Source organism: Bicyclus anynana, chromosome 10, assembly GCF_947172395.1.
Source record: "Bicyclus anynana chromosome 10, ilBicAnyn1.1, whole genome shotgun sequence".
NCBI classification, from domain to species: Eukaryota; Metazoa; Arthropoda; class Insecta; order Lepidoptera; family Nymphalidae; genus Bicyclus; species Bicyclus anynana.
Window position 1 is genome coordinate 8,220,071 of NC_069092.1, and position 15,138 is coordinate 8,235,208.

The 15,138-nt window shown below is 36.4% G+C and overlaps 1 protein-coding gene across 10 annotated transcripts in view; it reads right to left on the reverse strand.

The window, feature by feature from the left end:
• LOC112043605 (uncharacterized) overlaps nt 1-15,138 on the reverse strand; it is a 113,979-nt gene that overhangs the window by 28,955 nt on the left and 69,886 nt on the right. For all 10 annotated transcript variants that reach the window (XM_052883851.1, XM_052883850.1, XM_052883849.1 and 7 more), the window contains 2 exons: nt 7,146-7,302; nt 5,295-5,541 (listed from right to left, as the gene is read on the reverse strand). In XM_052883851.1, the coding sequence (XP_052739811.1) occupies nt 5,295-5,541; nt 7,146-7,302 (404 nt within the window). The remainder of the gene's footprint in view (nt 1-5,294; nt 5,542-7,145; nt 7,303-15,138) is intronic.

Consider the following 15,138-nt stretch of genomic DNA (forward strand, 5'->3'; position numbering starts at 1 on the left):
AGTAAAACTGTTGCTCTATTAATAATTGCTTTAATAGTATGTATTACGTAAACATTACATATTCATACGTTACACAATATTAAACTACTTAAAATAACTAAACCTTTAATTATACTGTTATAGCACGCATATTATATTTTCATGTCACACATATTCCTAAATGCGTGCTGTCAAAAAACACTTAAGTTAACAAGACATATGATCTAAGAGCCTGTCAGAGTCAGACTTTCGACATTCTGTCAAGTACGGTAGGCAACTTTTGATTAATTCGGCGAGTCTGAAAATATTGCCGATTATTTCTTTCCAAACAAGTAAAAAATTGACTGCACTTGTGGCTCGGATACTGAAAAATAATATTTTGTATATTACAAAATAAAACGTAAAATAAACCGTAACGCTACTGTCAATTTTCGAAATGCACACCTTTTAGCTCATACTTGGTGGAGGTACTCAACAACGTGCAAGCTGTAGTCTCTTTTATTCAATTGCTGCGCTTGAGTAAATGCAATAATCCCCTCCTCGATTCCCCTACTATATTGTGATTGGAGAGTTGGCGAATGTAAGAAGATGTAAGAATTTAAGAAAGAAAATATTAATGTAATTAAATTAAGTTTTACAATTAGAGACGGTCTGGGCTCTTTAAAAAGCGCTACTTTCCAAAGCCACCACGATCCAAATTAGTTAAGTAGTTACGTACAGTTCTTACCTAGGTAGGTGCATGTCTAGCTTTTAGCTTTCATAGTCCATAAAATCACGAAGGTCTAGCGATTACAGGCTCACTCTAATATATAACTAAACAGCGATATAACTTTCACCTGTCATCGTGGTCGATTGAGACGTAGCGCCAAGAAAGTGGCACAATCGATGGACCGTAACGTAAACGCTAACTGTATGTTGATCACCATTAAAAGTGTTACTTTTAGATTTCAAGATGTTAGTCTTTGATTTTTTTGTAAACAGTGCATGTCCTTGCACGGATTAAAATGACCTCCCCATTGGTGTCACTCACTCACAATCACAATCCTTCGGAGCATCTCTTCATAATTTTTCCAAACATACTCTTTTCCTGATAACATACCGTTCAAAACAGTCTGAACATATTTTCTGTAGCCTGCCTGATGAATTTTATGGAAGAAAATTTTACCTACACCACTGCGGCAATTCCTTTCAAATTCTCCATTTCATAATCATAATGCTTCAGAGCAGCTCTTCATAATTTTTCCAAACATACTCTTTTTCTCATAGCATACCCTTCAAAGTAATCTGAATCTATTGGCCAGCCTGATGAATTTTATGGTAGAAAAGTTTTACCTACATCACTGTGACAATTCCTTTCAAATTCTCTATTTCATAATCATAATGCTTCAGAGCAGCTCTTCATAATTTTTCCAAACATACTCTTTTTCTGATAACATACCGTTCAAAGCAATCTGAATCTATTTCCAGTAGCCGCCAGCCTGATGAATTTTATGGTAGAAAAGTTTTACCTACACCACTGTGGCAATTCCTTTCAAATTCTCTCTTTCATAATCACAATGCTTCAGAGCAGCTCGTCATAATTTTTCTAATACATACTCTTTTTCTCATAGCTTACCATTCAAAGCAGTCTGAATATATTTCCTGTAGCCTGCCTGATTAATTTTATGGTAGTAAATTTTACGCACACTACTGTAGCAGCAATTCCTTTCAAATTCTCTCTTTCATAATCATAATGCTTCAAAGCAGCTCGTCATATTTTTTTCACTCCTCTTTTTCTGGCAACATGCCGTTCAAAGCAGTCTAAATATATTTTTTGGAGCCTGTCTGATTAATGACTTATGATAGAAACCTTGCGGCGACGGTCGAGCATCAATTCCCTTCAAAAAACAAACAGCAATGCAACCTTATTGTTATAGTTACTTTCACATATTTTTTCCTTTATTTCTTTTTAGTTAGGCAATCATCAGATTGAGATGTATACCAGTTTTAGCCAACTGCCATGGCGTGTTTATTAATAAATTAAATAAATTATACTTTATTCAATTCTAAACTTTAAACACATAACATGACTGTGATTATGTAACCGTTTTTTACATAGGTATTACTGAGAAAACATAATTGTCCTTCTAAAGCCACGATACATGCAATGAAACATGCATGGCTATTATACCGGTAACAAAGAATACAATTGTTACGGGCTCAAATTAATAAAATTTATATATTCCATGTATAATATATATCTGAATATATAAACTTTCTTAATAATATATTATTCTCGATCTCAATTTTTTACGTTGGTTGTTTATGTCTCAAATACATCAAAAATTTACGGTATAAATACATCAAAAATATATGTAAAAAATTATGAGTTCGTTGCATCACACGACGCTGGGCTGAGAATTTGAGATTTTATGTCAAAAACGTTTAAACGTTTTTCTATTTCATTTATAATAGGCTAGTTGACACTATTTAAAAAAAAATATCATATTTTTTGAGACGTAAATAAAAGATTTTTTTTGACAATACGTATATACCTACAAGAATTTACTCAACAACAACTACAACAACAACAACAGCGCGCCGAATATGGGAGTCAGTGATCATGATGATGATAATTGATAACTATAGTAAGATGCTATCCCCTATGCGGAGCATCAACATCACCATGATAGGAATACATTCAACAATGAGCTGTCTATGTTGCTTTGGCCATGGTGGATATCGCTAGAGACCCTAGACTTTACCTAATCGTTAACTGGCTCTCAATCTAACTCGAAAAGCTTGCAGTACGCGCTGGTGACTCCATTATTTATTTCGCAATTTTGGATTTTAAATCTTGAAATATTCGTCGCATGCAACTGTAATATATTAAATTCATCATTAAGAAAAAAATGCATATCAGAGAATAATCTTTGAGAAATACAATCAAATACATCATACAAAAATATTATGAATTAAGGAATTCCTTCTTTGTATTTGGAAGTTGGTCAAATTTTCACCGCAGCTAGTTGCCTCGACTGGTGACAGAAGGGCTGGCTCATTTTTCGCGCAAAGGATCAGCCTGGCTGTCCAGCGCGGAAATGCGGCCAGTACTCTTGCCGCATAGTTATTAGGACAATTTAGCTTAAGTTCCTTATTGTATTCCTTCTCTATAAAAAATAAGTTGGTCACAAGAAACAAAACCTACTTGCTTTGGAATATTATGCTCGCAAGTAAGGAATACTTACGTGTTAAGCTACCGGCTTATCATTTCTAAGAATTACCTTTCCTCGTACTGCGAAAGTAATAAAAACCTTATGTTGACACTAACCAGTTTTAGCGAGTTGGTCACGTTTTTCTGATTTTAAAATATATAAATAAAGCAATTATAAGTTTTAATTTACGTAATGGTTATTGAATTTAATAAGGATTTTATGTTAAGAACCAAATTAACTGAAGTTTGTTTTCTTCCAGGAAATTCTCAGCAAAAAAATTCATTTAAGATGGGAAAAATGTTACAGCCCTGTGCCTTGGCAAGTAAGTATACCTTCGGTCTCAGTAATTTCTCTGATTATTCAATCTGATTTTGATTGTGATCGTGACGAGAGTAATAACCCGCCATCCCCATTAGAACAACGTGGGAAGTTTAACCTCTTTGCCCTCCCCTGTTAGGAGGGTGGCCAGAAGGTGTAATGGACCTTTAAGCTCTATGCCAGAGTAAAGATATATTTTATGCTCTCTCCTAAAAGGCCTGATTGGTCCGTTAAAATAGGCTGTTAATGATGCACTATACATATACCAGTTATCCACTGCCTTTCGAGCCAGTGGCAAAGTCTACAATTAGCCTAATATGACGTTTCGAAACTAAAACTAAAACTTCCAATCTAATTTTTAACCGACTTCCAAAAAGGAGGAGGTCTTACGTTCGACTGTATGTATGTTTTTTACTTACTATTGATATGTGGATACATAGTAGTATATTATTTTATCTATTTTAAATTTGTAACCAATAAACGACGCAACGCTCTCCCGATCAGTCCGTGAGCTCACCCTGGGGTCATGCCTGAAAATCAGCGCTACAGTTACTTAGCTGTAGCATAGAGCTGAGGCAGCGCTTCATTCAGCCGAAGTCTTAGTATTAAGTTAGTATTAATTCTCATGTTTTTTTCTTATTTATGTTATGTTGTTTTGGCTGAATAAATGTTTTTTTATTTTTTTTTATTTTTTTTTAAAGCCTCCTTGAAATAACCGACTTTTAAATTTACTCTAAAATACAATAAAGGGTGAAGTCTTTTGCATGATGCCGTAACATTATTTAGATATTTACTAGGTAGTACTAGTAGATTTCTTACATAACCTAACGTTCAGATATAAGTCATATCGATTACAATTTTATAACAGCAAAGATTAAAACAATATGTGTTACTAGAACACGTCGATTTGTCGATATTACTTACATATTAGAACAGAAAAACGTTAAAACATGTAGGTTACAACCATAAACGATATATCTAATTGCTGTTGTGTTAGTATTTTGAAACGCACGTACTAAAGTTACGTAAAGTTATTGCATATGGTAAAGCCGAAGTGAAAATGTGAAAACACGAACGCCTTAATGCGGTATGCCTAACATTTCCTCGGATGCCTTTTAAGTCCTTGTAATTATGGCCCAATGACGTTTGCTATTGAGAAACTTTGTTTCCGTGGGAGTTTTAATTTGAGGAAAAGTAATTTGTAAAAAAGTTCAAAGTATTGACTAACAGTGGAATTCATAGACCTCCAGGGGTTCATTCAGTCGCTGAGTGACGAATTTAACCTCTATTTGTTTGAGAATTTGACACTCAGCGGGTGAATGATCCCCTGGGCGTGCACCTACGAAGTCAATGAATACTACTGTAAGTAAATAGAACTTAAAATGGTTACATTAATTTGAATAATTTTAAGAAATTTGGACTTATTCTGTATGTTATAGTAGTTTGTTGGAACTTGCACTTAAAATAAAATGAACAATCAGTCATTGATAAGTAAGGTCACAAATCACAATATCTCGAGTATAAATGAAGCGTCAAGGGATTTCGGTAACCAATTCCATGCGAAATATCTAAGATAGCGTCTAATAGATCGATGTATATGTAGTCTAAATTTAGATTCATAAATTTAAACATACATAACTTTACCAAAACGTAGAAAACAGTTGAATCTGCTTCGTGATTATCAATATGCCCCATGGGTCTTAACATCCATATCTAATAGGTCTGACCTCATTTTTTAATGATGTCCGTAGCTATAAATTATAATCACGAAATTTTCTCTACGACCATAAATGATTTACTCACGTCGTGTGTTATATCATCAATAATGGCGTCGTGAGGCAAGTCGCCGGTCATCAAGAGAGCGTGGATGTCTTCCGTCTTGAAACTCTCCATATCGGCTTCAGCGAGATTGGCGTCCAGATCCCGGGCGATGTCTTTGTAGCGTGATGCGAATTCGAACCGTGACGTGAGGTCGCTTATGCCCTTGTAGGATGCGGACACCGAGGACAGTACTGAGATGTGGTGGCACGATCCGTCCCGAAACATCGGACTGAAAAAGATACAATAGTAATGTTACTTTGGTTTTTATTAAATACGTAAATAGTGGAAAAACAAGCAGATACGAATAGCCCGTCTGATTGGTAAAAAAATGTTAAGTAAAAAATCGCCTATAACCAACAATATTCGTAGGAAAATACTTTAAAAAACGCAACGCACTGTGCCCTGCGTTTGAAAACCTGAGGCAGCTTTGACTACTTCAGGTTAGCCCTAGATTCATTTTATTGTGTATCGGGGCTTTGGAGCATGCAGAAGCATCGCCTGATGGGGGTCTAAAGCAGAAGCTGAAGGAGAGCTGGGCAGGACGACTCTGTAAGAGTGTGTCCCCTGAGACTCGGACCTCGGCTAGCGGCCTAGGCCGTTCGAAAATCTAGTGCTTTTTTAGCCCGAGTTCTGCAGTAAGTCCAAAGGAGGAAGCTCGAATACCTGGGTCATACAATGCGAAACTCCAAATATTACCTGCTCCAGCTTATTATCTAGAAAAAGATAAAGGTTAAACGAAGGCTTGGTCGTAGACGTACATCTTGGCTCAAGAACTTACGCCAATGGTCTAAAATGAGTACCAGATCACTCTTTCGGGCAGCAGTGAACAAAATGAAATTAGCCTTAATGATTGCTGACCTCAGGTAGGAGGTGGCACTATCAGAAGAAGAAGGTATCAGTCTTGGCCGTATTAGTAGTAGACCTGAAGTTCGGATAACGCTGCTTGGAAATATAAATAGTATTACCCCGGATAACGTTTGTCACAAAAAGCTCTACTACTAAATTGACTAATTATAATTTACGTAAGCGTAAATCGTTTGCGTGGAGCAAGGGCAAAATATGTTAACCTTTTAATGCTTCGTCACTTTACGAAACGAACATCGCTAATCTATCTGACCTTTACGTAAAAAGGGTCGTGTTTGCCTAAATTATTATACAAATTGGTAATTTTCTCTTTAAATAACTCATTATAATAATGCTTCACTTTCAGAAAGCTAATATTTGTTTAAGTTAAAGATCAAAGGTGAGTGTATTTTAAATTCGCTTAGTTGTCTATATATATACTCTAAGCATTAAAACTGATGATTTTCGTGGGTATGGTAATTGTAAGATTAAAATAAAATGGGCCTAATAGATTACAGTAAAATTGTTACTATATTTGTGTGGGTACCAAAATATTTATAAGGTTTTCACTAGGGTCTTGGTTATTGTAAACCTACATTTTAGGCTTGTATTTGAAATTATACAGAATTTTGTCCTGTTTTACTTGACATCCCACTCAATCATTTTAGAGACAAGTCCAGCAGGCAAGAATCAAATCCAAGAGTCCAAGGCCATTCTGGTTCAAGTCTATGCTACTTACTTCATGCTGCTGTTCGCGCTGCCACGATGATGTCCAGTTCGCCTACACACTGCTCTCGCGCAAATAAATTATCGCTACTCCCCGAACTAGCCCTTTGCATTGCACTCACGCCAACAAAATTGGGAGCAGCACACGACGTCTCTGCCTACTTCTCTAGATACTTCCCACGCCACTCGTGCAGTGTGGCCGGCGGGTAAACGAGGAGTTTTAAAGGCTTAAAGTTTGTTAAAAAAGATGAACAGTATACTTACTTATAATCGAGCAGCCATAAATATCCGGAGTTATCGCAGTGGGCGTCGAGCTCATCGTGCGTCGAGTGGAGGCTTCCGGCGAGGCTGGTGTTACTGTTGCAGTCCTCGTCGGGGACGCTGGGGCTCGCCGCCTTCAGCCCCAGCCGTGGCGGTGGCCCTGGAACACGAAGACATGACACGTCAAAACACAGTAGCTATGGATGTACTCTTCTATAACAAAATCCTTATATATTGGTTAGAATGATTTTCTTCTACATTATTCAATAGGTCCCGACTGTTTTCTAATTGCTTTCTACACTTCTGGACTGAGCTTGTTTTTTTTCTTTTCAGTTTTTTTATACTTTATGCAGTCGATTTTTTTTTTTTTACCTCGAGTCTATAGCGTCTCACAGTCGTCTTGTTATTTTTATTTTAGTTTCACCTATCTATAAACACTTGGGTTATTGAGACAAATCTACCGATATCCTAATTACGTAAATCCGTTCAGTGGTTTGGAAGATATGAGATAATAAAGAATATGACATACATACATACAAGATATGCGCGAAAAACATAACCCTTCCTGCAGTCGGGTAAAAACAGTAAATTAGTCGAGGTTACTACACCATTGATGAGTTCCTTAATGGATAGGTGCTAGGAGGCCATTGGCTCAGTTTCCACCTTCACACAGGAAGTAATACTATAAGAACTAGTATTGTTGTTATCAATTGTAAATTATAATACTGTATGATTTTTTTTTAAAAGAGCAACTGTTGAGTTTCTTGCCGGTTTTTCTAAAAGAGGTTTAGATTTTTTAAAAGCTTCAATTAACAAAACTTCAACCTCTTTCTACTCTTTAGAGGTTGTATTTTAAAAATTCTCGTGTCACATTATATTTTGTTTTATTTTTACTAATTAATGTAATGGGCTATCCGAGGTAGACTACATAAAACAATTCAATTTCTAGACTGCTGCTGAAAATTTCTCGGAAGGAAGATTAACGTAATTCACAGCCCTACCCAGCCTCGATCCCAGAACCTCATGAACCGTAGTAGCACAGGTTTAACATACCAACCAGACAGTTCTCGTCAATCATCAACCGAAAACGTTAACAGAAAGTGACCGTCAATCAAACGACCACGGAACTATCCAACCGTTGCGAAAACAATGGAGTATGGACGCTGATGTCCGCAAGCAAAATTAGTTTCGGTATTCAATCACAATTGAGAGACCTGATAGCCCTGTAGATATAGCCTTTGTCTTCGATTCGGAGGGCGTAGGTTCGAATTCAGTCAGGGCATGCACCTCTAACTTTTTAATTATGTGCATTTTAAGAAATTATATATCACGTGTCTCAAACGGTAAAGGAAAAACATCGTTAGGAAACCTGCATATCTGAGAATTTTCTCAATTCTCTACGTGTGTGAAGTCTGCTAATCCGCATTTGGCCGGCGTGGTGGACTAAGGCCTAACCCCTCTCATTGTGAGAGGAGACTAGAGCTCAACAGTGAGCCGAATATGGATTGTCAATGATGATGATGATTCAATTACTAAACATTCAATATAAAGCAGTGATCATGTACCCACAGCTATCTAAAAGGGTTTTGTTTTTACTATAGTCTTGAAATTCCTAATTGGTTCGATACAAGTCTTAAAACAGCACAGATTATTATTGTTAATATTATAAAAATTAAATAGTATGAACAAAACTAGGTAGGTATATATATGTATACTGAAACTATCTAAAATAGGACATTATTTGTGAATAATTGCTTGCTTTAGAAAAATAAAATCTAATAACGTTTAATTTATTTCAATCAAAAAGATTTCTACCACTAATATTAAAAGCTATAACATTCTTCATACACTTCAAGGTCTCCATACGTAGACGCAATCACTATGGTTTCATTCTGATAGAGATAAAGAAGATATTTGTTTTCTAACGATTACTAATTATTGAATATGTGTCTATCCAGCCGCCGCAACCGGATAGCCAGTTGAAGCCAGCGCTTAATGTTCATAAAAGAATATTTTGAACTAGAGGACGCCCTGCGGTTTCACCCGCATAGTTCTTTTCCGTGGGAATACGACGATAAAATATAGCCTATGACGCTGACAAATGACGTGGCTTTGTTTTGGTAAAAGAATTTTCAAAATCGGTTCAGTAGGTATAGAGAATAGCCCCACAACCACAAAACTTTACCTCTTTATAATATTAGTTTAGATTACTAAAACGTAGGTTTCTCGTCCCCCTACATATTGAGCGTGGGTGCGTTAGCATGCTACAAGCCTTTTATGGAAACTTGTAAGTCCCAACATCCAAGGGACGAGGAAAAATATTATGAAAGCAACGCGTACAAAAAAACTTTCCAAGATCTCGTATTTACTCGGGTTTTTCGAACTTTTGTAAGCATTCTCGATAGAAATTGCATTCCGAATTGATATCATTGCTGACGCTACATTTACATTCGAACCATTTAAAATGTATGTAAATGTTGGGTTCACTATGAAAGCAACCTGCCAGGCATTTTTGGGACCACATCTTTCCTCAGTAAAGGTCGCCATTGACGGTCAATTATTCTGACGTTTCTGAAAAGCAAACGGCAGTACCCACGCGGCATACTATACAAGTCATGTACGCAGTGACCAACACACGATCGATTATAGTCGTGGATACTACAGAAACGTGAGAATAATTGACCGTTTGTGGCTAGCATAAGTTGATATTAAACGCTTTGTTACACCCTAAAAACAAGCACCGACAAAGTGCAGTTTCTTTGCGTACTTGCTTGAAACAAATATTGATTCCCGTGCCAGACATAACCTAATTGAATTATTCATTGTTTCCATATATATCGACGGCATTAAAGTCACAATTCATTGAAAGACTAAATTGAATTTTCAAAAGTATATTTCTGCTTTAAATAAATTTAATACACTGTGCCTAAAAATTCATTAAGACCGGCACACAGGAGAGGAGAGCTGCAAGATGCCAGAAATGTCTAAGTATGAGGGTAGTAGAAACTTCCTCGATCACAAAAAGCAGAAGCAGCTCTACTTTTACATATCTCTTCGTCTTCATGTTAGAATTCATTTGATATGCTCTATTGTATCTTCGGGGTCAATAATCGTCACACATTGTAAGGTGATCAGCGAAGTCGCTAATGGAGACAAGTTAGGAAACCGTGTGACGCAACTGTGACTCAGCCATGATACATACGAGAACGGCTACCAATGGCCTCTCTATTGTTTCTGCCTCGCTAAATAGGCGGTATTATAAATTGAACAAGTATTTTCCTTAATAATACCATATTGATGTGCATACACTCAGTACACTGCATCATACATAATGTATTCTTACATATTCTTACATATACTTTCGTATTCTTACATATTCCTATATATTATTTTTTTATTTTCATTGTTTACAAGTTAACCCTTGACTACAATCTCACCTGATTACACTTACCAGTGATGATGTAATCTAAGACGAAAGCGGGCTAACTTGTTAGGAGTAAGATTAAAATCTACCTTCCCTTTGCTTTCTACACGATATCGTACTGGAACGCTAAATCGCCTGGCGGTACGTCTTTGCCTTTAGGCTGGGACGATTGAGGTTTTCTTAATTGGTCCAGGTCTGGCTGGTGGGTTTCGGTCGTGGTTAGTTACGATGTGATGTCGTGTGGATTTTCATCCTTCTTCTAACAAGTTAGCCCGCTTCCACTTTAGATCGCATAATCTCTTACCATCAGGTGAGATTGTAGTCAAGGGCTAACTTGTAAAGAATAAAAAAAAGAAAATATCAAATAAATACAGTCCATAAATAGACAATTGAGGACCTGAATCTATTCAAAAGCCACCACAGTCCAAACTCCAACATTGGCTACAGTACTTAACTTTGGTATGTATGTGCTGGTATAATGGGCTGAAAGGCTATCATACTTACCTATTGTAGGAATTTGGGCTGAAAAACTTCTTCTATAGTCTGGCAAGTTCGTTGATGACACTCGCATGATATACAGGCGACGGGGGGAAAGACTGCGCGGGTGTGAAATCGTGCGTGCAGAGAAAAGAGGTGCATCGGTCGCGGGATTTCCTTCATCGCTACACGCCCCCCGGCCCGCGCAGACCACCGGGTGTTACGAACGAAGTTGCCAAGCTATAACAGTCTTTCTACAATGAAGTAGATCTGACCATCGCAGGCCCTCTGTCTATACATATAATCTTCTTATGATTCACGTAACGACTTTTATCCTCCGCTTGTGCATTTTAAGCTCAAGATTAAAATGCACAAGCGGAGTCAGTTTCATAGTATTTTTTTGTTTCGATCACGTTTTCTCAATCTTTGAATGTCATATTATAGTTGCTTATAGAGCGACTGGGATAATATTCGATTGTTTGCATAAAATATCAATTCAAATAGTACCTACACCTAAACGAGCTAAGCGAGGCCAACGCTCCACAATCATTTTGCTTATTAACCGACTACCAAAAAGGAGGAGGATTTATATTACGAGTACGAGTATATGTTGTGTTTATTTGAGACCAATCATCGATATCTTATTAAAAGTGGATGCACAATCAGCGACCAAAAAACGTCCCCACTCTGAGTGCCAAACAACTTCTTGGCACTCAATTAAAGTAGTCGCAATTGCAAATTCTACCTTAAACTCAATCCATAAGGTTGAATTTGCGCTGAATTTGGGATTTTATTGAATATTGGACTATATTTATATTTGGCCTTTACGTATAATTTTCACATCATCTTCCTCTGGGCAGTACATGCATTCTGCCCGTCAACCAGCACTGGTGTAGCGTGGTGGGTCTAAGCTCCATATTAATTCTTCGCGATGATCTGGCCCTATAGTGAGTCGTTAGATAAGCTGTTAATGATTATGACATAGCTTTAGTGAATCTATAACTATAATTCGGTATGTCCATTTGTACAATGTACATTGTATGACGTCATCCAAATACTAAGCCCCTGTGATTAAGCTAGTCGTTCAGTCGGCAAATGTTAAGCTCATTATGGTCTTCCGCTACTGCTAAATCAGTAATTCGAATAGATATAATTGATAGACCCAGCTTATCGTTGTCAAGTGTTATTAACGAAATCGTATAAAAAACTGCGAAATCCTAGTTATGAGTATATATCGAAAATCGAAAGCGGAAAAATTTGTTTGTAATGTAAATGTATAACCCGTTAATTTTTATAAGTAGGTATAAGTATTATAAACGCTTTGACTTTAACTAGATAAGTAACACATTAAGTATATGTTTTTTTTAATATAATATATATAAAACCTATTTTTAAGAACAATGGACTGGATCATTACCCATTTTGACATTTTCCTCTAATGGTCTGGACCACAGAACATAAAGCACTTAAGCTACGCTTATGTCCGTTGTCTGGACCCAAGAAAATGTATGAAGACACACAGAACACACACACACACACACACACACACACACATGAAATATGCGCACTAATTTGATGTAGATTGCTTTCTTGATCCTCCCAACTCTTCTCGAACATCTGGTTCACAGGAGCCGTGCATGGTGCGTCTGAGGTCAATCAAATCAACAGTTCAGTAATGAGCACTTAATTGGATTTTAAGTGTTCTTTACCGGACCGTTGAAGATTACCCTCACGAGGAGACAGCCCTGGATGCAGTAGCAAGCAAGCAAGTTTGTATTAATTAAGAAATCACTACAATAAAAGAAGCATGCATAATTTAAGTTATAAGCTTAGGAGAAGTGGTTCAAAGATTTTTGTGAGGGTTGATTATTCCTTCCAAGATGCTGCCACATGAGACCTTTGTAAATCATTAGAGAATACTAACGCAATCCAAAAATATAATAACACGACTTGTGACAGTATAATCGAAAGTTAGTTGTGGCATTGTCGAGTAATCACTAAGTTAAATAATATATTTTTCCCTTCAAACTATAGGAAAATTATTATGATCTTATTAAGTAATATTAACAATATAATCATAATAAATTTTGATCATCTTCAGACCGCGACATTATTTTCGTAAAATTTTGGCCATTCATAGGCCTCTAATCCCCCTAAACCCTTTGGTTTCCATTGGACCCATACGGACAAACTTGACGTTAGGTAAAAGCTTTTTAACAATAATCTTTTATCAACAATATTGGTAGATAACTTTTCATACACAAACTGATTGAGAAGAACAAAACTTAAGTACCTATAACCCTGTTGATATATTTGATATGGTTACCTAACTAGATAAGTCAAAACAAAAACATGTGTGACATTCAATAGTGAAATAATAAATGTCGATATAAATGGCAACGAGCTCTCTCAGAGCATTCCATTGCCTCGGGCATGCAGACGCCTGGCTAGGGTGGGCGGACACGCTGCATTAGTCCATTTCTTCAATTTATGCGTCCGAGAAACAAGGCATGCACATCCTGGAGCATTGCTAACTGTGCTTTTACAATCTCCGTCTAACAGATGCAAATGGTAGAGGAATCTTGAGAAATTCTTCTAGGTATTTTACTAGATCTTGGATAGAGTAAAAATAAAAGACAATAAACAAAGAGAGTAAACGCAAAACAATAACACTTTTAAGAACTGAGTCAGAAGAGTTTAAGAAGAAGGCATGCTACATACTGGAGCATTCTGTACAACTGTGCTTTTACAATCTCCATCTAACAAATGCAAATGGTAGAGGAATCTTAAGAAATCCTCCTAGGTACTACACAGAAGGGTATTATGTCACTATCAAATTATGCGTCCGAGAAACAAGGCATGCACATCCTGGAGCATTCTGTACAACTGTGCTTTTACAATCTCCGTCTAACAGATGCAAATGGTAGAGGAATCTTGAGAAATTCTTTTAGGTATTTTACTAGGTCTTGGAAAGAGTATAGAATAAAGATAAAAGACAATAAACAAAGAGCGTAAACGTAAAACAATAACACTTTTAAGAACTGAGTCAGAAGAGTTTAAGAAGAAGGCATGCTACATACTGGAGCATTCTGTACAACTGTGCTTTTACAATCTCCGTCTAACAGATGCAAATGGTAGAGGAATCTTGAGAAATTCTTTTAGGTATTTTACTAGGTCTTGGAAAGAGTATAGAATAAAGATAAAAGACAATAAACAAAGAGCGTAAACGTAAAACAATAACACTTTTAAGAACTGAGTCAGAAGAGTTTAAGAAGAAGGCATGCTACATACTGGAGCATTCTGTACAACTGTGCTTTTACAATCTCCGTCTAACAGATGCAAATGGTAGAGGAATCTTGAGAAATTCTTCTAGGTATTTTACTAGGTCTTGGATAGAGTATAGAAGAAAGATAAAAGACAATAAACAAAGAGAGTAAACGTAAAACAATAACACTTTTAAGAACTGAGTCAGAAGAGTTTAAGAAGAAGGCATGCTACATACTGGAGTATTCTGTACAACTGTGCTTTTACAATCTCCATCTAACCGATGCAAATGGTAGAGGAATCTTAAGAAATCCTCCTAGGTACTTCACAGAAGGGTATAATGTCTTAGATAGAGTATAGAATAAAGATAAAAGACAATAAACAAAGAAAGTAAACGTAAAACAGTAACATTTTTAAAAACTGAGACAGAAGAGTTTAAGATGGCACGCCTACTGGAACATTCTGTGTTATACAGACATTATTTACCAGATGAAAATAATAGAGGAATTTCTAAAAGTCCTACTAATTTTTTTACAGAACTGATAATGTCAAGGGTAGTGTAGAGATAAATGACACTAAGTTAACGTAAACAACATCCTGAAGCATTCTGTACAACTGAGTTTTACAGTCTCCGTTTAACAGATGCAAATAATAGGGGAATCTTTAGAAATGCTCCCGGGTGCTTCGTCTAAGATGGTGTACATAAGCTAAATGACAAAAGTTAAAGTAAAACAATAGCTATAAGATAGCAAGTGTTTGAATATTAAATCGAGAAATAAGTTGAATAACTGAAATGAATTAGTTACTCAAAGTTAATAGATAGTATAACAT